Genomic DNA, 26,914 nt, shown 5'->3' with positions numbered 1-26,914 from the left:
ATGTTTCACTTCCATACATGGCTACACTCCATACATATACTTCCAAAACCGACTTCCTGATACTTAAATCTATACTCAATCTACATTTTATATCCTCTCTACTTCGACCATCATCAGTTATTTTGCTCCTCAAATAGCAAAACTCCTTTACTACTTTAAGTGTCTCATTTCCTAATCTAATTCCCTCAGCATCACCCGACTTAATTCAACAACATTCCATTATCCTCATTTTGCTTTTGTTGATGTTCATCTTATACCCTCCTTTTAAGACACTGTCCATTCCGCTTAACTGATCTTCCAAGTCCTTTGCTGTCTCTCACAGAATGACAATGTCATCGGCGAACCTTAAAGTTTTTATTTCTTCCCCATGGATTTTAATAGTTACTCTGGATTTTTCTTTTGTTTCCTTTACTGCTTGCTCAATATATAGATTGAACAACATCGGGGAGAGGTTACAACCCTGTCTCACTCCCTTCCCAATCACTGCTTCCCCTTCATGCCCCTCGACTCTTGTAACTGCCATCTGGTTTCTGTACAAATTCTAAATAGCCTTTCGCTCCCTGTATTTTACTCCTGCCACCTTCAGAATTTGGAAGAGAGTATTCCAGTCAACATTGGCATAAGCTTTCTCTAAGTCTACAAATGCTAGAAACGTAGGTTTGCCTTTTCTTAATCTAGCTTCTAAAATAAGTCGTAGGGTCAGTATTGTCTCACGTGTTCCCATATTTCTATGGAATCCAAACTGATACTCCCCGAGGTCGGCTTCTACCAGTTTTTCCATTCATCTGTAAAGAATTCACGTAAGTATTTGGCTGCCGTGACTTATTAAACTGATAGTTCGGTAATTTTCACATCTGGCAATGCCTGCTTTCTTTGGGATTGGAATTATTATATTATTCTTGAAGTCTGAGGGTATTTCGTCTGTCTCATACATTTTGCTCACCAGATAGTAGAGTTTTGTCAGGACTGGCTCTCTCGAAGCTGTCAGTAGTTCTAATGGAACGTTGTCTACTCCTGGAGCCTTGTTTCGACTCAGGTCTTTCAGTGCTCTGACCAACTCTTCACTGATTATAATATCTCCCATTTCATCTTCATCTACATCCTCTTCCATTTCCATAATATTCTCCTCAAGAACATCGCCCCTGTAGAGACCCTCGATAGACTGCTTCCACCTTTCTGCTTTCCCTTCTTTGCCTAGAACTGGGTTTCCATATGAGCTCTTGATATTCATACAAGTCGTTCTCTTTTCTCCAAAGGTCTCTTTAATTTTCCTGTAGGCAGTATCTATCTTACCTCTAGTGAGATAAGCCGCTACATCCTTACATTTGTCCTCTAGCCATCCCTGCTTAGCCATTTTGCACTCCCTGTCAATCTCATTTTTGAGACATTTGTATTCCTTTTTGCCTGCTTCATAGAGGGTACAGTACCAGCTGAAAAAGGAATAAATTTGAAAATGGGCTGCCAGTAACAGCCACCAATTAATGACCAATCGACTGTTCTCAAAGTCAAGATAATCTGTAAAATGCACATATTATCACTGGTAGAGGATTATTCCCAGGTAAATTGAATGAACAAAGTAAACTAAAAATTATAAACAGCAGTCAATGCAAGCCTTGAGATCCTTTCCCTGAAGACACTAAGATGAGAAGATCTTTTATCTGTGATTATTGTAATTATACAAAACAGCTCAGAAAATTTAACAATTTTGGCTATGCTACGCTCTGACTTTTAATGCAGTATATTGTGTAATGTGCTGGTTATTCAGAGATGGAGAAGATGCATGACTTGATCGACAAATTAATGACTGGCAAGATCTAACAATAAGGAAAATAAAAGTACGTGAAACTTGTGCTATGTATTTAAATGCACGTGTTTCTTGTAGGCACATGGAAACATGGAAAACCATTAACTGACTTTTTGATGAAGCTATAATTTCTAGAATACCATATGTAACAAGAGCATTAGCTCTATACCAAATTGCTAGCCCTGGCCATCATGAAATCTGAAATAGGAGAACAGAGTGCCAATTTGTTAAACACAATGGGGGAGCATCTTTCAGACAAAATATCTAAAGCAAAATATTTGAGCCTTCAAATTCAAAACAAGACAATACAACTGTTAAATGATTGTGCTTTAGAGTGGATCATTGGTGAAATTAATTGGCAGCCATTCTTTCCATTTACTGTAGACACAACCGCCAATCTATCGACAAAGGTCAAACTTGGTGTTGTAAGATATTTGCATTTAGATTTAAGCAAATCAGATAGAAAGGAGTTTGAAACAAATCAATCTTTTTTAGGATTCCATAAGTTGAAGGGCCAAGGCAGAAAGTTTTGAAAAAGAAATAATATCCAATTTACAGAAGATGAACATATGGCTTGATAGGTGCATAGCTCAAGCATAAGATGGTGCAGAATCTATGAGTGCCAAACACAAGGTTTTCAATTGAGAATTAAAGCACAAGTGCCAAATGCTGAGTTTATACTTTGTTCAACACACAATTTAAATTTAGTACTAAGTGGTTCTGTAATGAATGTAGCTGAACTGCAACAGTTTTATGCAAAAACAGAATGCATGTGTGTTTTATTTAGTGCTTCTGTGGATCGATGGCAACAAATAAATGAAATCCAGATTTTATTCATTCTTATACTTCATGTAACCTTTGGTGTGCTTGAACAGTAACATTTTAAAGATTAAGAAGAAAGCAGACGGGGGAGAAGCTACTCATCTGATGAAAAAGTATGGAAACTTTTGATTTTGTCCTGACTCTTGTATTTCAATGTAAGATTTTTAAAAATATTAACTTTGTTTCCAAATTACTGCAGTCCCCTAATGCTGATATAGAGAATGCCTTTCAACTTTTTCAAACTCCATGACATAATCTATTTACCTTAAGAGACAATTTTGAGGTGGTAGTAGAACAAGCAAAAGTCTCGTAACTTAATCTTAAATTGACCTCAAAATTTACCCATAAAATGGAGAAATTTTCTAACGAGCTTTCTACAGATCACAGAATTATGGATAAAGTTAAGTCTTTTCAAGTCACAGATTTTAATTAATGCTTCTGTCAGAAGTATCTGGAAAAAAAAGAAAACACTAGTTGAAGAGCCCATGACAATCTTCTTTGTTGAAAATGCTTTTCTTGCAAGTAGTTTTCCTGATGTACGCGTAGCTCTTCAGCTGTACTTGACTCTGCCAGTTACTTCTGCTATGGCAAAAAGATAATTTCCTAAATTGAAACTAATAAAAGTGTCTTACAAACTCAGAGCCCAAGTCCAGATTAAATGCTTTGGCAATTCGAAGCACTGAACATGAAACAAGTGTTTTGTTAATTTGGATGATGATGATGATGATGATGATGATGATGATGATGAAACCTTTCTGAGTGATAAATGTAGGAGAACTGGAAAGATGTGTTTGTTGTGGCATGTAGCTTCACATCACAAAACTGAATGCACTGTTTGTTCTACAAGGAATGCATTAATAGTCGAGTTTATTTCATTTTTAATCTGAATTATGATGTGCAAATTGCTTTGCAATTTTATTGTTCTATTTACATACACTCTTGTTACAGGCTCTTTCCATTTGTTCCAATAATTCCCTATTTCTTTATTCAGATTAAATGTGGTTAATTATATCCTGACCTCATTTCTCTGCCTGTGAAGTAATGCATAACCAGGTACTGCTCTCATCTATGAATTTTAAATCCTTTAAATCTTTCGTTATTAAGTTCGCAACATTGACATCGCTACAACAATGTTGATACTGTCCATACTTTACAGGGCATCAGCAATATATCTCTTCTGCAATTTTTAAAATGCCATTTGACTATTCCACAGATACTGCAATTTCTGAAGCTTTCCGTTCACAACATTTGAAATATATGTAATATCATATCCACAATAAAGGAATCCGTTGACTCACTCTCTTGTTCCATTATTAATAACTCTTTTGGGTGTAAATAGTTCACGTCCTCTGAATGTCACCATTTTCGCTTTTCTATTGTATATACTAAAATGATGTTTTTTGTAATTTTCACACCCAAGTACAGCCTCACATTGTAGGTTGCCACCTGTTTGTGTTATAATCACTTTGTCGTCTGCAAACAGCATCGTGTCTTGAGTACCATTATTTATTTTAAAGAGTTTTGGTCATAATTTTTGTGACTTGTTATGTCATTTTCAACATACAAATTAAGGAGAGTAGGTGATACAGGGTATGTTTTTGTAAGATCTTGGGTTATTTCAGCTTGCAAGAAGTACTATTATTGATGTTTGTTTGTCCTACTGGCAGGAATGGAACCTGATTTCTCTGAATCAAGTACTCCTCAGCCCATCTATCTCTTTTTTGAACTGAATTTTTCAGTTCATACATATAAGATGACTCAAGTTTAGGGTTGGTTGTCTGACTGAACTGAGGTAGGTATATGAAGTGGAAGAGACAGGTAGATAGACAGGGTATACCTTACCAGACAAACTACAATGGTCAAAGACTGGTGAGTTTACACTCCAGAAAATTCAGCAAATGGCTACATGCTCTAAGGAATAGGGACCTGAAATCATCCCACTGAGGCATTCCCTTGTTACAACCACTGGAAGGAGTGATCTCACCAATGGCTCCACCGACCACAGTAAGTGTATGGACTACCAGCCAAGTATCACAAATAGAGAAATGACATGTTAATTAGTTTATCCAGTAATCAACTGTAAATAAAACACTGCTGCAACCTTTTAACATATTAACAGAAGTCCACAATCTTTGCAAACTTGCAAGCCACAGAGTGATGTTGCATCATTTTATGTTAAAAGGTAGCAAGTAACATCAGCATGTCCGACAAGAAATACCTCAAATGCAAAACAAAAATCATGTTGCGCTGATGTCGTAGTTCACTTGTTCACTTAACACCACAATGGTGACTGAGCTAGTCCCACAAGGGGCCAAACTGGACAATAACCCTGAAAGAGTGGTTCGGTGTAGGGCAGCGGAGGGGTGAAGTGGACTGCGGCAGTCATCGTGGCGTTGTGGACCACTGCGACTGCAGTGGGGGCGGAGCCTATCCGTCGTTTCTAGGCTCCCGATTAACATACAATACAATACAAATTTGACTACACAATTTCTGGAATAAATTGACGACCCACTGCTGACAGGACATAATTTCCCAAGGCTGTAACAGTGACAAACTTTCTCCATAAACTGGCCTCTACCTTGTGGAGACACAGATCCCTGTACTGACAGCCTGTGTGATCTCAATTAGACCATGGTGCAATCTTTTACTACAGCAGCATCAGATCAGCACTCACTGAAGTAGATAAAGTATGGAACAGCTGTATTAGAATGTGTCTCAGATGAATGCTTTCAATATCTAATGTTTTTCCTCTCTGAAGCAGTGGAAGAAATATCGCCCATGGTCCGCTTCAGTTCTTCGTGCATAAAACGAAACTCCCCAAATTGCAAATATTCAGTAATTAATTGATCTACAAAAGATTATTTGGACCAGTTATTTATATACTGACATAAATGCATATTGCAGAAACGCTCAGTCCCTTACTACCTCGTTCACAAACGAACAATGAATTTGTAATTCTTTTTCCGAGCCACTTCCGTACTGAATCATCCACTGGCTCCCCAAACAAGAAAGAGCAAACACTGACAACATATTCATGACACCTGTGCACATGCAGTGACCAGACGGAATTAGAATATTCGATGACAGATCAAAAATGGACACTTGCAATTTCTTCTCTCCTAATGTCAAAGCAGTAGCTGACACGTGCAACAGGGACTAGTGGAAACTGACTGAAGGCAGCAGCACTGTGAGTTTGAAGAATGTGCTTTAAGGACAATTGCCACCTGTGAAATGTAAAAAAGTAAAAAAAAGCTGGTTTTGAGAAAGAGTATTAGATGGCACAGGTTGTGAAATGTCCTTCTGATCTGAGCATATTATGGTTGGCAACACCAGTTGGTCAACTGTGCTCTTGGCCACAGTTCTGTTGTGGTCATCCATTGGACTGGAGAGCTGGCTAGTGGATGGGCCTACACGCACGTCTGTCGAGAAGTTACGGCAGAGCTGGTATATGACACGACTGTTTTTATAGGTATCACACCTGTTCCGGTGTTACGTCAAGTGCCGGCACGACGGTCAAAAACATTAGGGCAGAGAGGGCTGTGAGACGTCGGCCAACAGCACACCGACTGACCCCTCTCTAGGACGACGATGAGACAGTAGCACCATCTGCACGAAGAGGACATAAGTGCTGCGCCACCTGGCTGCAGCCCAATTGGAGATGAACCCTTCTACAAATGCTACAGGAGTGACAGGATTGTATTACTGGAGTTGTATAGGAATTGCACGTACTGATTGCTTATGTTTCATGTCGCTCTTTGCTTGTGATATCTCTCTGAAAATTTCTCAAAGTTAAGTATTGTAATTGTAGTTATTTCTTTTTTTAATAAACTCCATTAATACGATTTGCTTGAGTTGTTGTCTAGTGATCTAAGAAGCAGGTTTCCTAGGCACCTACATTAGACGAGTTGGCAGGACACACCACCATCCTTCTTAGAGCGGGATATCGTGTGACAGGACTGGCATAGGACAGACTGGTTGAATGTATGAGACAGGTCTTGGCACCTGGGTTCCCCTGCTGCCTCTTCCCCCTCCAAGCATCTGCCTTCCTTCTCTCCACCCCTCCATTCCCTCTCCGCCTCAATTTTCATCTCACCCATTTCACCAGACGCAGCACCTCAGTACCATTGGGTTACAGTGCCATCCTTTTGACAGCAGGTCTTTGGGACGATGGCAGTTTACTACTGTGAGAAAATAAAACACCCACAGCCACCCCTTCTGCATCAACTACAGCCTGAAGCTGGTGCACTAAAGTGCCAAAACTGGTTGCAACGAAATAAATAAAATCATAAGGACAGCTGTAGCTGTTTTATTTTCTCACAATACATTATAATAGTTTCACCATCTGACTTACTTATTTCCTTCTGGATACAGTTCTGCAATTATGGCTTTACAGGCATTGTAAAAAATTCACAATCATTCTTTTGCAATTAATTACATTTCATGTTGGAGTACATGAAACCAGTGAAAATACAGAATGCAGGATGTGTTAAAAGAAATGAACGGTCTAGTGAGCACACACTATGGAATGAAAGTAAATTGAGGAAAAACAAAAGTGATGAGATGTAGCATAATAAGATCACCTATAAACTTAACATCAATATTGCAGATTATGAAGTACATGAAGTGAAGAAATTCTAGCACCGTGAAAGTATTCCACTGTGTCAATAATATTCCGTTCGCATCTGGCATCATTCTGAGCAGTGGCTCTCTTTCTGCCGAATTTTGAAAATGGAACTTAATTATGGACACCCTGTACCATTCCTATATTTATATTTTCTTCAAACTGGAATGTTATACCAGTTTTACAGAAAAAGAGGTAGAGATTGGAGCTGCAAAGAGCGGCTTGAAATGAGTGTATGTGCGTTTCCACTGAAGCATGATTTTCACGTGTTAAGAATAATTTCCCAACTAAATCCTTCTGACCAAATATTCTTAAGACTATAATGTGTCAAAATGAGAAATAGACAGAATTATGTTTTGAAACCTTGAGACCAGAAAACGCCACCTGAAGCTCGTAACGAATGCAATTAGTACAAGTACAAAGTGTCACTTTTCAACTGCTGTGAAAAATGACCATTAAGTTTGATAAACCTGAGCTAAGATTAGGAAAGGCTACACAAAGATGGAAAGTTTATTACAAATTAATCAGAAAAAGCCAAAAAGACTGAAAAACCTATTTTTAGAAAAATCTGGTTACTCATTCAACATATTTCAAGGATCTTTTCTCTTATAGATTTTAGACTCCTCAACCACATTTAAGAAAGATTATTTTGGTGCATTGTGTAATATTTTTTAGCTTTCATGAACTGCACCTAAAGAATGATTATTGTGTACCTCCTCTTGTCCTGAAAGAACTATCACTTTCTCCTGTCTAAAAACTTTCACAATCCCTACACTCAATTCTATACACACCTGCAACACCTTATTTATCAAAAATGGCTCTGAGCACTATGAGACTTAACTACTTTGGTCATCAGTCCCCTAAAACTTAGAACTACTTAAACCTCACTAACCTAAGGACATCACAGACATCCATGCCTGAGGCAGGATTTGAACCTGTGACCATAGCGGTCGCGCAGTTCCAGACTGTAGCGCCTAGAACCGCTCAGCCACTCATGCTCTTTTCAACTGACTGGCACAATCTACTCCCAAGTTTACCACATGTCCATAAATAAACTCATGCATTCAGTTTTTTATCAGTTCACTGTTTCATTAATGAAGGTCCCATTATATGTCACAGTGACCATTAACGTCTCCTTATTTTACACTGCTGAGTAACTTTATTTTTTGTCTATTATCGAAGAATCTTACCTCATTATTATTGTAGCCACTGGATTTGGCAACCTGTTCAAGAATGTACAATTCATTTTCTACATTTTTCAGATTTAAAGAAAATTTTATTAATCAATGTAGCATCAATCAAAAATTGTCACTGTTATTAAATCATACACATCAATTTTCTAAAAATACCAAAAGATAGATTCCCTGTGCCTCTCTTTGAACAGACAGATCCAAAAAAAATGAAGGAACATTTGACCATTTGCTTTACAATGGGTGCATTGCAATCAAGTCCTTCTGCTATATCATTAGCTACATCACAAATACCTTTCACTAATAGAAAGGTGTCATAGACATATCTGTTATAGATAATCACCTTGGTGCATATTTCAGATTATTTGCAAGTAAAACCGTTTTCCAGACAATTCGTGAAAATTTAAGCCAATGTTATTACCTGTTGTCAGCCCAGGTGGTTGATGAAAATATTGTCCACTGAATTTTAAATAATTAAATGATAATGTGAATTGTAACATTTCTATTTCTTTAATGATTTCACCTTGACTGAACTTACTGCACATAAGCAAATTACGCTCAATGATGTTGAACGTTTTGGGAACGCACATACTTGTATAAAGATTCACAACATCAAAGCGGGGAAGACATGCATACTCCAGCAGTAACACATTCTTTGTTTGTTCGACAAAATGATAGGAGCTTCTCACAGAAAATGACTTTTCATGGGTATCTACAGCCAGAAGTCTTTTCTTGAGGTCATTGTTTAAGTTATTAGGAGCTGCAATGAGGTTGTTAGCTATCATACGAATTGATCGAGACTTTGTGTAGCATAAAATGTGACGTTTAAGTTAGTATAACTACATTCATTAATGTTACATCTCTCTCCATATTTTTCTGTCAGGTATAGAAAATAACCTGACTCAAGTTCTGTCTTAAGATCTGCATTAAATCTACGTACTAGTTCTTATTTTATTTTGTTGGTAACATTATTCTCAGAAAAAATCATTACTACTGTTAATGTAATCAGCATCACGTATTAAAACAATTACATTACCCTAAGCTGCCTTCATCACAATAACCTTATCATCATACAAGTTTACACATTTTTTAACTTTTTCACTGTTTTAAATCTCTTTTTAAAATATCTACATCTACACAGATAACCCGCAAGCCACCGTATGGTGCGTGGCGGATTGTACCCTGTACCACTGCTAGTCATTTCCTTCTCTGTTCCACTCGCAAACAGAGTGAGGGAAAAACGGCTGTCAATACACCTTCGTATGAGCTCTAATTTCTCGTATCTCGTCTTTGTGGTCCTTACGCACAATGTATGTTGGCGCAGATAGACTGGTACTGCTCTAAATTTTCTCCCTCTCCCCTCCAGGGATTCCCATTGGAGCTCCTGAAGTATCTCCATAACATTTACGTGTTGTTCAAACCTATCAGTAACAAATCTAGTAACCTCTCATTAAAACATCTAGCAGCCCACCTCTGAATTGTTTTGATGTCGTCTTCCTTCAGTCTGAGCTGGTGCACATCCCAAACACTTGAGCAGTACTCAAGAACAGGTTGTATCAGTGTCCTGCATATGGTCTCCATTACAGACGAATCACTCTTCACCCAAATTCTCCCAATAAATCTATTTTGGCCATTTGTCTTCCCTACCACAATTCTCACATGCTTGTTCCATCTCGTATCACTTTGCAATGTTATCCCCAGATATTTAAATGACAACAGCATCTTGCAGGACATTAGTACTACTGTATGTGAACATTACAGGTTTGATCATCATACTTATCTGCATTAACTTATATTTTTCCACATTTAGGGCTAGCTGCCATTCACCACACCAACTGGAAATTTTGTCTAAGTCGTCTTGTATCTTCCTACAGTCACTCAACTTTTACGCCTTACTGTACACTGTGGCATTATCAGCAAAAAACCACAGATTCCAACCTATCCTGTCTGCCAAATCATTTATGTATACAGAGAACAACAGCGGTTCTGTCACACTTCACTGGGGCACTCCTGCTGATACCCTCAACTCTGACAAACACTCGCCATTGAAGACAACATACTGGGTTCTGTCATTTAAGAAGTCTTGAGCCACTTATTCCCTATGCTTGTACCTTTGCTATCAGCCTGCAATGCAGCACAATGTCAAATGCTTTCTGAAAATCTAGAAATATGGAACCTGCCTGCTGCCCTTCATCCATTCTCCACAGTACATCATGTGAGAAAAGGGTAAGCTGAGTTTCACATGAGCAATGCTTTCTAAAACCACACTGACTCGTGGACATAAACTTCTCAGTCGCAAGAAAGTTCACCATATTCGAACTTCGAATATGTTCAAAGATTCTGCTAGAAACGGATATTTGGGACACTAATCTGTAATTTTCCAGGTATATTCTTTTACCCTTCTTATATACTGGAGTCACATGCATCTTTTTCAGTATCTTGGGACTTTGTAAGATCAAACACGGATTCCATCCCGACCCCGTGGTTTACTTACTTTCAGATCTTTCAGTACTTTCTCAATACCAGGGATGCTTATTACTATGTCTTTCTTATTGGAGTCTGCCCGATGGTCAAATGATGGTATGTTTGTACGATTGTCCTGTGTGAACGATTTTTCAAACAAAAAATTTAAACTTCAGCTTTCATTTTGCTGTCTTCAACTGCCACACCAGACTGGTCAACAAGGGACCAAATGGGAGCCTTAGACCTGCTTAGTGATTTTACATAAGACCAGAATTACCTCGGGTTCTCTGCCAGATCTTTTACTAAGGTGTGATGGTGGCAGTTGTATGCTTCGTGCATAAATCTTTTCACAGACACCCGAATCTCTACTAACCTTCACTTGTCATTTGTGCATTCCCTATAGAACCAAAAGTGCAACAGCCACTGCTTCCTCACCATCCTCCAAACTGCATTATTAAACCATAGTGGGTCTTTTCCGCTTTCTAGGTACATAGCTCTCCCGACCACAATTTACAATCTGCTTACACTTTGCCCATCATAATGGAACTAAGTGATGCCAATTCACTGTCTAAGTGAGATAGTAGTAACTGTTTATCTGCTCTGTCAAGAAGAAACAATCTCCTAGCCTTCTTGGTTGATTTATTAACTTTCGTAATCATAGCTGCTGCAATGACATCGTGACTGCTAATCTCAGTTTCTATACCGAGATTGTCGTTAAGGTCCAGCCTATTTGTAGCTAAGATCAAAGATATTTCCATCAAGAAGAGAACTGTGCCCAGTATGCTTTCTTGGGGGACTTCAATCAATATTAGGCTTATTCGACTCTTTTTCCCTTTCTTCCACCATGAAAAATCCTGGTCTGTACCACAAAATGACCCTGGCTCAATTGCATGTCAGTCAGACATGCTGATTACTCTGATATGGAAGTGAACAATTAAATAGATATAAAACTGGAGTACCTGTGGTGTACAGGTAGTGTTTTTGATTACTAATCAATACGTCCTTGGTCCAGGGTTCCAACCCAACTACCATTTAACTTTTGAATAAAAGTCATCAGAATTGGTAGCTGAAGGCTTCCAGCCTAAGAAATCAGCCTCAGTCTACCAACGGCCTTGTCAAAGAGAGTGGAAGTTCAGGACACACTATTGCCCTTGGGATGGGAAAGCTCCTAAAGGCAGAAGAATGAGCAATGATCACATTTATTTTTAATTCTTCCAATGCTATTGTTATGTAAACAAAATGATTATGTTATGCTCTCTGTACATTTGTAATGTTATGTGTGCCTCACTGCATTTTTTTTCTTTAACTAATTTGTGCCTGATTTTATTCTGAGAAGCTCAGTAATGTATCTAAATACCGAAAATGTAAACGTGATTAAAAGGCACTTGAAGTGAAGTGAAGTGAAGCGCAGCTCGACAGCAAGAAACTCTTTAGCGCGCAACCCCCGCAATGATAGCATTAGAGAATCTTTGAGTATGGACTCTAAAAAGAAGACAATTGATTTTATTAAGACTGTTAATCTGTATCTTGTCGAAAGAGGACGTGTTGCTAAGCTGTCGCTCAGAACGTATTGTTACATTTAATGAAAATTGATATTCTAGTGATAAAACCGAGTGAAGTATGTGTAAGAGCTGCCAAATATTCATGTGTACAAATTTTTTGGAAGTGAAGAATATAAATATCTTGTTTTTGGAAAAGGAGGTGAACTTCACTGTTGCTGCCGTCTATGAATCGACAGAATTGTAAGTGTACGAAGTTCACTAAAAAAAAGGAAAAGAAATGCATTCTCTATAGTTTTCATTCCATAAGTAACAACCTCTCATAATTTCTTAATTACAGTAATTGGATTATGTTCTTGTACAATAGGATCGTGCTAAACTCCACTGACCAATTTTGATGTAACAGGACGTGTAATTTGAAGGAACTTTGTGTGCCAAGCAATCTCCTTTTCTCACAAAAAGCAGATTGCTGTTTGATCTTACTTACTTACAACAGTGGTCCCTTAGGTATGAAAAGCTACAAAAACTTGGGCTCAAAGCTATCCGCAATACGGCCAAGTAACTAACAGAGTCATATTTTAAACCTTAAAGAACAATAACTTCCTCCAAATTGCAATACATCAACAACTGGTGCAGAAGCTGATCATTCAAGGAGGCAGCAATTAAAATTCAGGCACCAGTAATGACTTCAAAAAAATCTCAATCAAAAATCAATCTTTTTCTCTCCAAACACATATATAAATATTCACAAATTCTTTTAAAAAAAAAGTCATTTTACAAATACGTCCTTGGTCCTGGGTTCCAACCCCACTACCATTTAACTTTTGAATAAAAGTCATCAGAATTGGTGGCCGAAAGTTTCCAGCCTAAGAAATCAGCCTCAGTCTACCAACGGCCTTGTCAAAGAGGGTGGAAGTTCAGGTCACTCTATTGCCCTTGGGATGAGAAAGCCCCTAAAGGCAGAAGAATGAGCAATGATCACATTTATTTTTAATTCTTCCAATGCTATTATGTAAACAAAGTGATTATGTGATGCTCTCTGTACATTTCCTGAAAACTATACTACTCATGTATTCAAAGTGTCTGTTATTTAATGGGATTGTGTGGAGGTTATTTTATTATTTTGTTATTTGCAGGATATGCAATCAATTGATCATGTGTATTGTTTCTTACTATCTCTGTTCTGTACTTATATTACATACAATCAGTAATTTTCTAAACTTTTTAAACACTGTATTAACTAATAGAGCTTTAAGCAATATTTTATTTATATTATTATAAATTTGATAGTCAAACATTAGTTATCCAAAAATTCTATGGCGATCACAAAATGTAAATTACTTTCATAATAGCAAAATGCAATATATAGTACCCGCCATGTGTTAAAAGTCATCTGGGTAACTTCTTTCCTTGAGGCTTTCGTGAGTACATTCTAATCAGTTTGCACTTACATCTCACAACATTAAGACTGATGAGGTAGTGTGTATCAATATATGTTGGATAGATTCAGTTTTAATATTTGTCAGTCCATAAGATGAAGTGTGTCACATATTTGGTAACTGTTAATTTTCATTTGCTTGTCACGGTGTATTTAATATTATATGGTGTGATCGCATTTTTCTCGTGTACACCCATTTTATTGTAGATCCTTTGAAAATGGTGTAACATTGAAACACATTAGGTGTAACATAGTCAATAAAAAACTGTGGCCAAGACAAAAGCATTGTTACAATGAAACATACAAGGAAGTACTCAAAGAAGTAATAAATTCCAGGGCAATGACCAGAGTTATAGCCAGAAGAGAAGAGAAAGAGGTTTGGAAAATATTCCAGCCCACTAAATGCAAAAAGGATGAAGGGGGGGGGGGGGGGGGGGCAGGGGGAGAGATGAGAACACAATGGAATCCCAGAAGTATAAGATATAAGATGCTTAAAAATTTAACAGCAAAGTAGCAAAATCAGAACAAGTTAAATATGTAAAGAATTACTTAAAATAAATAAAGCTCTGTGAGAATAAACACAATTTTAGAGAAGTAAAAAGTAAAGGCATTATCTCGGTAAGTGCAAAGCTGTAGCCTATGTTACAAGCAGAAGAGAAGGCTGATATTTGCCAGGAGAAGGGCTGTACAACAGTGCGACAGGAGAAAAGTAGGAAGTGTGAAGAAAGTTATCGGCAGTAAATGAATTCAGCTCAAAGAATCTGTCAACAGTGAAGGAGGTATCATCAGAGTTATTAAAATCAACAAGAACTATAGATAGTTTTTAAAATCAACAGTATCTCAAGGGACTATGAGAACTGATAATTTATTTTGAGAAAGCTTAATCATAACAGTATCAATTGAACAGACAAATGTAAAACTTATTAGCTGCCTACTATAATACATAGAAGAACAGCAGCAAAAGGGAATTAGAGGTGTTAATGAATGGAAGCATAAGGAAGAAATTGAGAAAGCCACTGACAAACTGCAGATGTGAGTTGGGAGACTCTGCTAATAGGGGCACTAAATGACGAAAAAAAATTTGGATTTGAGTGCTCATCCAACACTCAGTTTATTTCTTGTTGAGTCATTTATTTTATAGCGAGTGTCACAATTGACTGGAAGTAGCATTTCTTTCTTCCCATATTAGTACGAGTCATTTTAAACACCTATTCCTTCTATGACACAATTTGTGAATTTGTTGCTTGATGATACAACTGAGCAACAAAAGTATCACTTCTACAAAAATGTATGCAATTATTGTATGCTTGTATTACTTACAGGTTCTTTTTTTATGTGTGATGCGTCAGGTGGAGAAATGGTTTCTTCCTCCGACACAACCTCCTGTACAGAAAGAACAGCAGTTACACATTAACTGAGAAGTAGAACAAAGGAAGCATAAGAAATTAAATCAATTATCTGTTTACATCTCCACAGCACACAAATGAATTTATGCTTTCCACAGCAGAAACTGCAAATACTCATGATGTGCTACTTGTTAAAGTCTCTAGTCCAAAGACTGGTCTGATGAAGTTCATCATACCAGCCTACCCAGTGAAAGCCTCTTTGCAGGAGTGTACCTACTACAACCTACATCCAATTAAACCTACTAACTCTAGCCTAGTCTTGGTCTTCCTATACAATTTTTTAACATCCATACTTTGCTTCATTACCAAATAAACTTTTTCTTGACACCCTAGGCTGTATTCTCTCAACTGACCCCTTCTTTTAGTTCAGTGTGCCGAAAAAAGGATGATGATGTATGCTCACTCATGTGTATTGTATTGTACTGAAACTTCTTTAACTCACTGTTGTTGCTTTTACATCCCCATTTTTGGGTCCCACTGCTATACAGTGTATGCCTAGTGGGCATGAAGAGTCTGGTTCCATCTGCAATGCATTCCCAATCTCATCAGCAACTCTGTTGTGCCCTAGGTCTTTATTTAGTTCACATTTTTCATTTTCCACATCTATGGGGAACATTTCACTTAAAAACTTAAGCATTATCCTCTCTCTCTCTCTCTCTCTCTCTCTCTCTCTCTCTCACCCCTCCCTCTTTTCTTTTTTTAACATCTGATATCACGAATTAAACCCACCCTACTAGCATTCCTAGCATTCCACAGTTGGCACCAGAATTGCACGTTTCTGTCAGACACTGATAACAGTCACGCGGGATCTGGCAGACCCAGTGGTGCACGTCTATTGAGCCATGCCTCCAGCTGCTCTGGGCTATGCACGCCATCGGCCGCCACGATACGGGGCAGCTGGAGGAAGTCTCTCGCCCACTTGCACTTAGAGCCTCTTCGTTACAATACCATCATCTGCGTTTAGTTCAGAAAGCCTCAACGTTGTTGTTGTTGTTGCTGTAACAATTGGACTCTGCTTCTACCTGCATTATTTGTAATGAGTCTTCATATGCTTGGAGAAATAAAAGTTAAGTAAACGTTCTTTTTACCATGTTGCTTGCTAATCATTTCTGCTCCTGTCCAGCTGCCCTATGATGACACTTGCCACCCTGCTCTGTAGGCCACCTCCCCTTACTGTTGAGTACAAAGCTGTACCAAACAAAATCTGTGAGATTGTTAGCATCCTATACACTCAAACATCACAAATATTGGGTTTCTTGTTCTTGGAAAAATTTTAATTGAGTTAATTCTTTCTTCTGGCTACAAGTATTGTGATGTATAGTAATTGCACAGCACAACTGGTTAAACTGTGTCAACTGATATAAGATAATCTCTGCTTGCAACAACGTTAGTAGTCTGTCACAGCTGTTCTTGTGAATTAGTAGAGGTGGTAGTGAGACATCAGTCTTAAGATTGAGTCATAATTAGAGTGTTTACAGTCAATTAAAATGTGCGTATATTTATGTGTGTTGTGCCACATTGTACAGATGATTATAGGTCGTACAGGATGTTCAGTGTTAGATAAATTAGTTGTGACAGAAAATTTGGGTGAGTCAATGTTTCAGTGCGAAACAGTTTATTGTAAGTTGTGGCAGAAAAGCAATATCCCAACATCATGTCACTTCATTTTTTGTGTTTGTGTAAGAAACATAAATTCTCTGCATCCCTATCCACTCCGCAATAAAACCATTTCATAATCGTAATGAAGCAAAATAGAGATTTTGAACTATCATCTAATAAAGGACCTAATACGGTGGAATAGAAGAAGAGGATTACTGTGACATGGGCATTTTGGTGGGAGCTGTCGGAAAAGGTTCTACATTCTTGAGGGTCCTCACACAATGGATCTATTCAACAAAAAGTATATCTCATTAGATGCCTTCAGTGATGTTTCCACACCAAGGTGTAAATTGTAATGATGCATACATCACCACAGTGCTTTATGCCATACTAAGTACCAATTGCACATTTAAGTGATGTAGATGGCATTGGAAGATCACTCAAGTGCCAATCAAAATACATTGTGACTAAGAGTAACACGGCTTTGTGAGCATCTGAAGCTGATTTCTTATTGCTGTGGTAGGGATTGCCTAATGTGATTTAGGAAAGCCACACAGAGTTTGAAGGTAGCTGATAGAGGACAGGGACAAGTAGAAGGGGGAAGGGAATTAGGGTGGTCATAACACACTCACAGAAAAGTTCCAAACACACACCTGAAGTGACTAATGGAACCATGGATAATGCAAATCAGTATTTCAGACAGGAATCTAAAATCTGGTCACCCCAAAAGAAGACTAAACTACAAAACATCACTAGGTGTGTTGGAGCATATAAGAAATGAGATGTTCTAGATGATGACAGAGTGGGAGACGAGGAACTCATTCACGTTAAGAAATTGGGATAGAAAGAAAGTAAGAGTGAAGAGAGACATAAGGAAAGTGTATGTTCAGTGGCTTGTTCCCCTTCTCCCCCTCTTGCAATCTGTATGCACACCTCTTCCTATCTGCCTTAACAGCTGTAAACTGTAATCCATCTCACAGCCTGAAATGTGCACACCAACAATGATAAACAAGTGCTACATTTGGCCTAAAAAAAATTCCTTTAGAGGCAACATGTCTTTCCTGTTAGTGTATTCCAAATGCTGTATCTTGCACAAAAATTCATGCTCTACTTTTTTCTGGCAAAGAATCCTGATCAAACTTTGTGTTGAAATTGTAGACATATATCAGTCTCACGGGTGTTTACCAACGTTATCTTCCAATGAATTAGGCCACATAAAGACCCATGTTTCATCCCAATGTGAAGCAACATGACAAATATCCACATGTTACCCAATACTGTTACCCAATGGCACAGCACACATGCAGCAGAGTGTCAGCACAGGCTGCAATGGGTGAATGTGCACTTCCTGCCCCCCCTCCCCCCCCCCCCCCCCCCCCATACACACAGTCAGTTAGTCTCTCTCTCTCTCTCTCTCTCTCTCTCTCTCTCTCTCTCTCTCTCTCTCTCTCTCGTGTTTTTGAGAGAGGTCCAAAGGTCTTGTTGGACAAAAGCTCACTTTCTGACTGTCTTTTTGTTGTGCCTATCTCTGACTCAACATCTCTGTTATATGGCGAGTAGCAGCTATTCTTTTCATAATATTGCTAAAGAGACTATTTGGTAAATAACATTATTCTTTCATGATTTCTAGTCTTATTCTTCAGCTTCCTAGTGAACTGCCTTTCTTTTCATTAGTGGTCATAGTTACTGTGATATTTTGAAATTAAGTAGCCCATGAAATTACAACTGAATAGCGTGAATGAAAAGTAGTGGGCAATAAGAGTTTACATTTGGTGCAAGATATACCATACATGGCCATGTATGCAATGTAGTTCACATAATGAAATTTTGTTTAAACTTGAGAAGAGGTTTATACCTTAAATCTTGAGGAAAGTGACTTTATCTCATACACACTAATTTCTGGCCACATCATCAAACAATACAATGAGGGCGAACTATTCACAACACCCATCATGCCTCAGAAATGGTTCAAGACATTAAAACAAGTCTTTGTCAAATGGTGGCATGTAAAGAGAGTAGTATTTTGTCAAATAGTTAATATGCTAAACTTTCTTATCTACCACAATATACAAGTAACTACACTTTTTTTTTCTATAGAACAATATCATTTTTTTAAGAGCCATCAACAGCTTGTGAAATGAGAATTGGTATAGGTTTGTGAGACTATAAGTGAAAAAAATTGCACACTTATGTTTATGTGAAGAATGGACTTTTTCATAAGTTACTGACATGTTTGGCCCTCAGTTGCTTGTTAAATGATACACTGCTTCAGGATTCCCTTGCAACTGCATCTGTATTACCATGTTATGGAGGTAAAGCTTTGTAAATGCTGCTGTATTTTGGCAAAATAAGTAAATTTTAACACTGCAACAAGAGAAGCGTGCATGTTACTTAAAAGCTGACACTCATGACAGTTCTCTGAAGAAAGAATGGGAATAAATCTGGAAAAAATAAATTGCCACTTACATTGCAATTTCAGCATAATCTTGTATCCCAGTGTATTTATTTTTTAAAAAACTAAAAATTAAAAAAGATGAAAGGACAAGAGATTGAAACTTACCACAAAGATGGCATGTTAAGTTGCATACAGGCACAATTAAAAGACACCTACATAAAGCTTTCGGTCACAGCCTTCATCAGCAAAAGAAAAACACAACTCACTCATACACACAAGCAAGCACACCTCATGCACACATGACTGCCAACTCCAGTATCATGGGAGATGCCCATGATGCTGGAGTTGGTAGTCGTGTGCATGAGATGTGCTTGCTTGTGTGTATGAGTGGTGTGTGTTTTTCTTTTGCTGATGAAGGCTGTGGGCGAAAGCTTTCTGTAAATGTCTTTTAATTGTGCCTGTCTGCAACTTAAAGTATTTTCTGTAATGTAAGTAGCAATCTCTCTTTTCCTACAATGTTTACATTCCTACTTGGAGTTTCCACTGTTTAATCTGACTGAGATTAAAGGTTACCAAAGGATTTTATTTTTGTATGATCAGAGAAATAAGAAAACAATTCACAGAATTTAGTACACCAGCTTCTTGTTCCTAACCCCATTCAGGTAAAATACCTGAACTTTTTCATTCCAATACTTTTTGAAATTTTAAAGATATAATCTACTCTCATCTTGATGAGTAGTTGTAAGCAGCTCATAAAAGGATACAGCTGTGTTTCTTCAAACAAAGTTTCGCTCCTTTTTGACTCCAGAATACAAGTAGTAGAACTTATCAAAAAATGGCTATTTCATAACTCTGAAGTTGTAATGACTGACAACTTGCAGATTCATCAATGTCTTTGATCAACCAAAGGATATTTGAAGTAAAAATTTCAGTCCTTTACTCTGTACAGGTATAGGATTTGACCTAAATTGCTTTCACACTTTTCAGATCATTGTGGTGTAAAAGAAACTTCCTGGCAGATTAAAACTGTGTGCCCGACCGAGACTTGAACTTGGGACCTTTGCCTTTCGCGGGCAAGTGCTCTACCATCTGAGCTACTGAAGCACGACTAACGCCCGGCACTCACACCTTTACTTCTGCCAGTATCTCATCTCCTACCTTCTGGCAGAAATAAAGCTGTAAGTACCGGGCGTGAGTCGTGCTTCGGTAGCTCAGATGGTAGAGCACTTTCCCGCGAAAGGCAAAGGTCCCGAGTTCGAGTCTCGGTCGGGCACACAGTTTTAATCTGCTAGGAAGTTTCATATCAGCGCACACTCCGCTGCAGAGTGAAAATCTCATTCTGGCATTGTAGTGTATTTAGAAAATCCTTTGGTAAAGTTTGCATCCCAGCTGTTCATTACTAAGAATCCACTGGGATACTCCACTGAAATTGCAGCCAAATCAGCTATCTATTTTTCCCAGACTTCTAAACCACTTTTTTCTTCTTCGGCGTAGGGACATTCATGGTGAGTTTTGAGTAACACCTGCTTTGTCTTGGTTATATGTGAGATTTTGTTTCTTTTGCCAAAAAACAGCCATGTATACACAACTTCACCTCAAACTCTGTTGCAATGTGATGGAATCCTGGAAGTGTATTACTGAATATGCAAATGGGGACAAAATAAGTCAATAACTTATGGAAAAGTTAATTTTGAGTATAAAAATAAATGTGTCATTTCTTCAATTATGTTTTGCAAACCCACACTAATGTGCATGTCAAAAACTATCAACGGTCTTTAACAAATATATTATTATTTTTAAGAAACCTGTAGTTACTTGTTTATCATGACAGATAAAATTCTGCATGCTGATCATATACCAAGTGCCATCATTTGTCAACAAAATTGTTTCATCTTGAACCATTTATGAGGTACAAAGCATTTTATGGATAGTGCACTCTCACTGTATCATTTATGCGCATATGGAATGGAGTGCACTACTCACAATCCATTTTCTCTAGAATGGAGAGTCTAAAGAAAAATTGGAGAGGAATTCCACCTTGTGCAAGACACCTTCATAATTTTGTTTTCAGCCACACGTTTCAACATCTTTAGTGCTTATCTTCAGAGGGTTTGTTTATTTTCCTTATGTAAAACTGTTACACTTTAATTTTTAGGGAAACTTTTGGTACAAAATATTTACATTTGTAAAATAAGTGAGTTTTGTCAAATGTTTTTACATTGATTTGCGTGGAGTGCAAAACTGAGACATGTGTCACTGAGTTGAGGCACTCTACGTTCTTCATTTAGGGCTAAAGTTTCTAGTTTTGTAGCACATTTGGAAATAAAAGGGACTTGCACATTTTTTTACTATCACATATATCCAACAGCTACATGTGATGTATGTAAACAAATGCATACATCCACTTTATTTCCAAATGTACTATAAACTAGAAACTTATTTTACAAATGTAAATATTTTGTACCAAAAGTTTCTTTAAAGGTTAGCATGTAACAACTTTGCTGAAGAAAAATAAACAAACCGCAAAGTGCTGAAACGTGTCTGGGTGAAAACAAAACTACAAAGATGCCTTTCATAAGGCAGAATCCCTCTCCAATTTTCTTGGCAAGCACAGAAATAAGAAGAACTGCAACATTCACAAGATGACTAAAGAAAAACTCAATACATTAGCTACATTTCATACGCAGGAATATGTGTCCTAACATACATCTAACATAAACTCACGGTGGCTCCTACTTTTATTACAAACTGTTGAAATTTTATGGGTAGGTTACTTAATTTTGAAATAACACCTTAGATTAGACCACTAATGAAAAGCTAGCCAGTTCACTACGAAGCTGGCAAATTAGGCTGTAAGAGTGAAAAGAATACGTTTTTTCCCAAATATTTCCTTTAAAATCATTTGACAAGGACTGCAGGGCATCCAGTGTGCTTGTGAGATTCTGTTCATTCTGTTACCATTTTACCTCGGCTGGCAGGTTAATCAGCATTTGGTGTGTGCACCTGCTGGTACATACAACAGTGCTTGGCTGGACGGGCAGTTAGCAAGCAGACTGTCAGCTTTCTTTATGCTCTCACACTAACAAATGCAATCTGTTCGTTGACTTAGTAGATCAGAGTTGCACTACTTTCCTGTTACAGAGAGAAAAATGGTATCACAAAGTAATCAGAAATACCTTACTAAATGCTGTAGATATTTATAAGATCTGACACAGGACCAGCTGGCTTTGAATTATCATGATGTGCTTGAAAAACAATTAAATGAATTTGGACAGACCACAGCATTTGTGCAGAAAGCCTCTGCCAATGTGGAAAGTCTTTGTCTTTTGAATGTGACTATGGCATTTAACATGACTATCAAACATCTTCTAACAAGCTGTAGCAGATGAGCTTACCGTGGAAATCTAGAAGATTTCTTTGAAATTATAGAGGCAACCCCTGAACGGATTGAAACTTTAGATATTAATTTGTAGATTCAGTTGCTTAATTCTATTTATTTTGTAAAATTATGCCAGTTTCAGTTAAGTTTGTATTCCCATGTGCTACATAAATAAATGAAATAAATAAATAGATAAACGGTCTTGGAAATAAAAATGTACCCATTTCTTAGTTCAAAGAAATACTGCTGAACAGTTAACATTAATCAGTATCAAAGATCTTGACACACAATCAATTTTTCACTGTGTGGTGCTATGTGCAATTCTTCAAAAACCGGGCTTCACCCAGACCCTTATCTTTTGCAGATGGTGCCCTAACTGACTGAGATATCTGGGCACAGCTCCCGATACAAACCCACTTCTACACTTCTGCCAGTATCTTCGTCACGTTATTTCTTTTGATTCACATCCCCACAAGCTCCTCGAGTGACGCAAGTCCTACAGTTCACATTGCGTTGCAAATGTTTAGCCTGTGATAAACGCAACTGTTTGGCTTGCTTGATAAAGATACATAGTTTTTTGGAAATTATAATGATGACACTTAGGCGAAACTAATGCTGCACATTTGAGAGTTACAGAGGTGATCAAGTGTGTCGGAACTTATCCCAGTTCACTGCGACTAGCGCCACATCATGCCTGTGCGTAGCATGAAAGTATTGCACCATAATCAAAGAACAAAATTAAAAATTAAAGGAACTTCTCCAAATTTTGTCAATGTATGCTTCAGTATATTAATATCAAAATTGTTAAGTCTCAGAATGATCAGATGAATGTTTTGCAAATACACTGTTTTAAGAAAAAAACGTAAGTAGCACTAAAAGCCATAAAGCTAAAAATTGTTCAGTACAATTAACTGTTACAAGTCTCAATTTGATCGAAGCAATATTTTGGTCAAAATTGGCACTTTTACAGAAAAATGAAGGCACTAAATATTAGACCCAGAAAGATGAAAATTTGTATGAAGCATCAATTTGTTATAAAAACATTAACTATGTGACCCCATTAATCTAGCTTTAACAGTTTTCAAGTAATTTACTAAAAACTAAATTTGGAATAGATTATTTGTAATAGATTAAGTATCATTTGTTGTGGTTGGCAGGAGAGCCAACACCGTGTTACTAGAGGAGGCTGAAAGGCACACATTTTAGCTCATGCAGGCTGGCGTGAGGTCTGGAACAGGACAAGGAAATTAGACTTCAGAAAAATGGACGTACCTGGTGGAATACTTAACTTTAATCCATTAATGGTGAACGTCGCTCTTGACATTACATGATTCACAGTATCAATAGTAACTGATAATGGTGCCTTGCTAGATCTTAGCAAATGATGTAGCTGAAGGCTATGCTAACTATTGTCTCACCAAATGAGAGCGTATTTTGTCAGTGAATCATCGCTAGCAAAGTTGGCTGTACAACTGGGCGAGTGCTAGGAAGTCTCTCTAGACCTACCGTGTGGCGGCGCTCGGTCTGCAATCACTGATAGTGGCGACACACGGGTCCGACGTATACTACCGGACCGTGGCCGATTTAAAGGTTACCACCTAGCAAGTGTGGTGTCTGGCAGTGACATCATTTACATTAATGATACAAAGTTCAGGTTATAGCACTTGATTACATCCATTACATAATAAAGCTGTAACAAGTTTCAAGACTGGTCTCTTGAAGTTTTAGTTCAGAGGTCATATTCTACTGTCGGTTCCATACTAAAAATTCTAGCTGGCACAGTTTAAATGGAGTTGCACTGAAACTTTTTTTAATAACTAAAGCCAACTAACTTTAATCATACAAAAATTACAAATATTGTAAATTGGTTCATGACAAAATAATTAAATAATATATGTCCAAGAAAGCGGTCATCTACACTCCTGGAAATTGAAAAAAGAACACCGTGAATTCATTGTCCCAGGAAGGGGAAACTTTATTGACACATTCCTGGGGTCAGATACATCACATGATCACACTGACAGAACCACAGGCACATAGACACAGGCAACAGAGCATGCATAATGTCGGCACTAGTACAGTGTATATCCACCTTTCGCAGCAATGCAGGCTGCTATTCTCCCATGGAGACGATCGTAGAGATGCTGGATGTAGTCCTGTGGAACGACTTGCCATGCCATTTCCACCTGGCGCCTCAGTTGGACCAGCGTTTGTGCTGGACATGCAGACCGCGTGAGACGACGCTTCACCCAGTCCCAAACATGCTCAATGGGGGACAGATCCGGAGATCTTGCTGGCCAGGGTAGTTGACTTACACCTTCTAGAGCACGTTGGGTGGCATGGGATACATGCGGACGTGCATTGTCCTGTTGGAACAGCAAGTTCCCTTGCCGGTCTAGGAATGGTAGAACGATGGGTTCGATGACGATTTGGATGTACCGTGCACTATTCAGTGTCCCCTCGACGATCACCAGAGGTGTACGGCCAGTGTAGGAGATCGCTCCCCACACCATGATGCCGGGTGTTGGCCCTGTGTGCCTCGGTCGTACGCAGTCCTGATTGTGGCGCTCACCTGCACGGCGCCAAACACTCATACGACCATCATTGGCACCAAGGCAGAAGCGACTCTCATCGCTGGAGACGACACGTCTCCATTCGTCCCTCCATTCACGCCTGTCGCGAAACCACTGGAGGCGGGCTGCACGATGTTGGGGCGTGAGCGGAAGATGGCCTAACGGTGTGCGGGACCGTAGCCCAGCTCAAAGTCCGTCAACTGCACATACGGTTCACGTCCACGCTGTCGCGGCATGCTACCAGTGTTAAAGACTGCGATGGAGCTCCGTATGCCACGGCAAACTGGCTGACACTGACGGCGGTGGTGCACAAATGCTGCGCAGCTAGCGCCATTCGACGGCCAACACCGCGGTTCCTGGTGTGTCCGCTGTGCCGTGCGTGTGATCATTGCTTGTACAGCCCTCTCGCAGTGTGCGGAGCAAGTATGGTGGGTCTGACACACCGCTGTCAATGTGTTCTTTTTTCCATTTCCAGGAGTGTATATGCTACTACCTGGGCATAAAGTGGTGGACAGAAGATGTTCCGTTAGGTTGTCCGCTGCACCCATATATAAATACGGCCGGAGAGGAAGTAAGGGACACACTTTGCACTGAGCTACCACCCTGCCTGTGTCAGTCAAGCACCGGCTTTCGTGGTGCGTTGGATGACATCACAGCCAGGCTGCTACTAAATGCATGTCGTCAGTACAAATAGGAATGAATGTGTGAGGTCTATACAGCATCCTGGATTGTGTGGATTTCACAAAAGTAACTGTGTGCCACCCGTAATGTTGAAAAAACTGGGTGGCAAGTAGGGAGTTTATTTTTTATCTTTTGTGGCGAGCAATGAGCTTTGATGATTAGAAATCAGGGCAAAAGACAATTTAATTGGAACATACTGTAGAGGTCACCTCTGAACCACTCATAGTGTTATTTATGATAGGAACTTTATTATTATTATTATTATTATTATTATTATTATTATTATTCTTTCTTGTCTCAGACGTTATGCCTGGTCAAAAATGGAAAGTGACACGGATCTTGGTCAAGTGTGACTTCCTTTTAACTGTACGGTATATGTTAAATAGCAGTTAGGAACTTCCGGGTAATTGAACATGTATCAATAATTACAGATTTCTGTAGTTGTATATATAAGTTTGGACGTAGCTGTATTGCGTTGATGTACTGGTGGGTATTGTGTGGTATGACTCCTGTAGTTGATAGTATAATTGGCATAATGTCAACTTTACCCTGATGCCACATGTCCTCGACTTCCTCAGCCCGTTGGATGTATTTTTCAATTTTTGCTCCTGTTTTCTTTTGTATATTTGTTGTATTAGGTACGGATATTTCGATTGGTTGTGTTAATTTCTTCTTTTTATTGGTGAGTATGATATCAGGTTTGTTATGTGGTGTTGTTTTACCTGTTAATGGTTCTGTTCCAGTATAATTTGTATTCATCATTCTACAGTACATTTTGTGGTGCATACTTGTATGTGGGAACGTGTTGTTTATGTTGTAAGGCAAGTAGCTGATGTATTATTATTATTATTATTATTATTATTATTATGAGGAATATCCCCCCCATGAACCATGGACCTTGCCGTTGGTGGAGAGGCTTGCGTGACTCAGCGAAACAGATAGCCGTACCGTAGGTTCAACCACAACGGAGTGGTATCTGTTGAGAGGCCAGACAAATGTGTGGTTCCTGAAGAGGGGCAGCAGCCTTTTCAGTAGTTGCAGGGG

General features: G+C 38.5%; 1 protein-coding gene across 22 annotated transcripts in view; it reads right to left on the bottom strand.

The window, feature by feature from the left end:
* LOC126291418 (zinc finger protein 501-like) overlaps window positions 1-26,914 on the bottom strand; it is a 235,455-nt gene that overhangs the window by 125,446 nt on the left and 83,095 nt on the right. For all 22 annotated transcript variants that reach the window (XM_049984923.1, XM_049984927.1, XM_049984918.1 and 19 more), the window contains one exon: window positions 15,158-15,220. In XM_049984923.1, the coding sequence (XP_049840880.1) occupies window positions 15,158-15,220 (63 nt within the window). The remainder of the gene's footprint in view (window positions 1-15,157; window positions 15,221-26,914) is intronic.

Source organism: Schistocerca gregaria, chromosome 9 (genome assembly GCF_023897955.1).
Source record: "Schistocerca gregaria isolate iqSchGreg1 chromosome 9, iqSchGreg1.2, whole genome shotgun sequence".
Lineage (NCBI taxonomy): Eukaryota > Metazoa > Arthropoda > Insecta > Orthoptera > Acrididae > Schistocerca > Schistocerca gregaria.
This window is presented reverse-complemented; position numbering and strand designations above follow the sequence as displayed.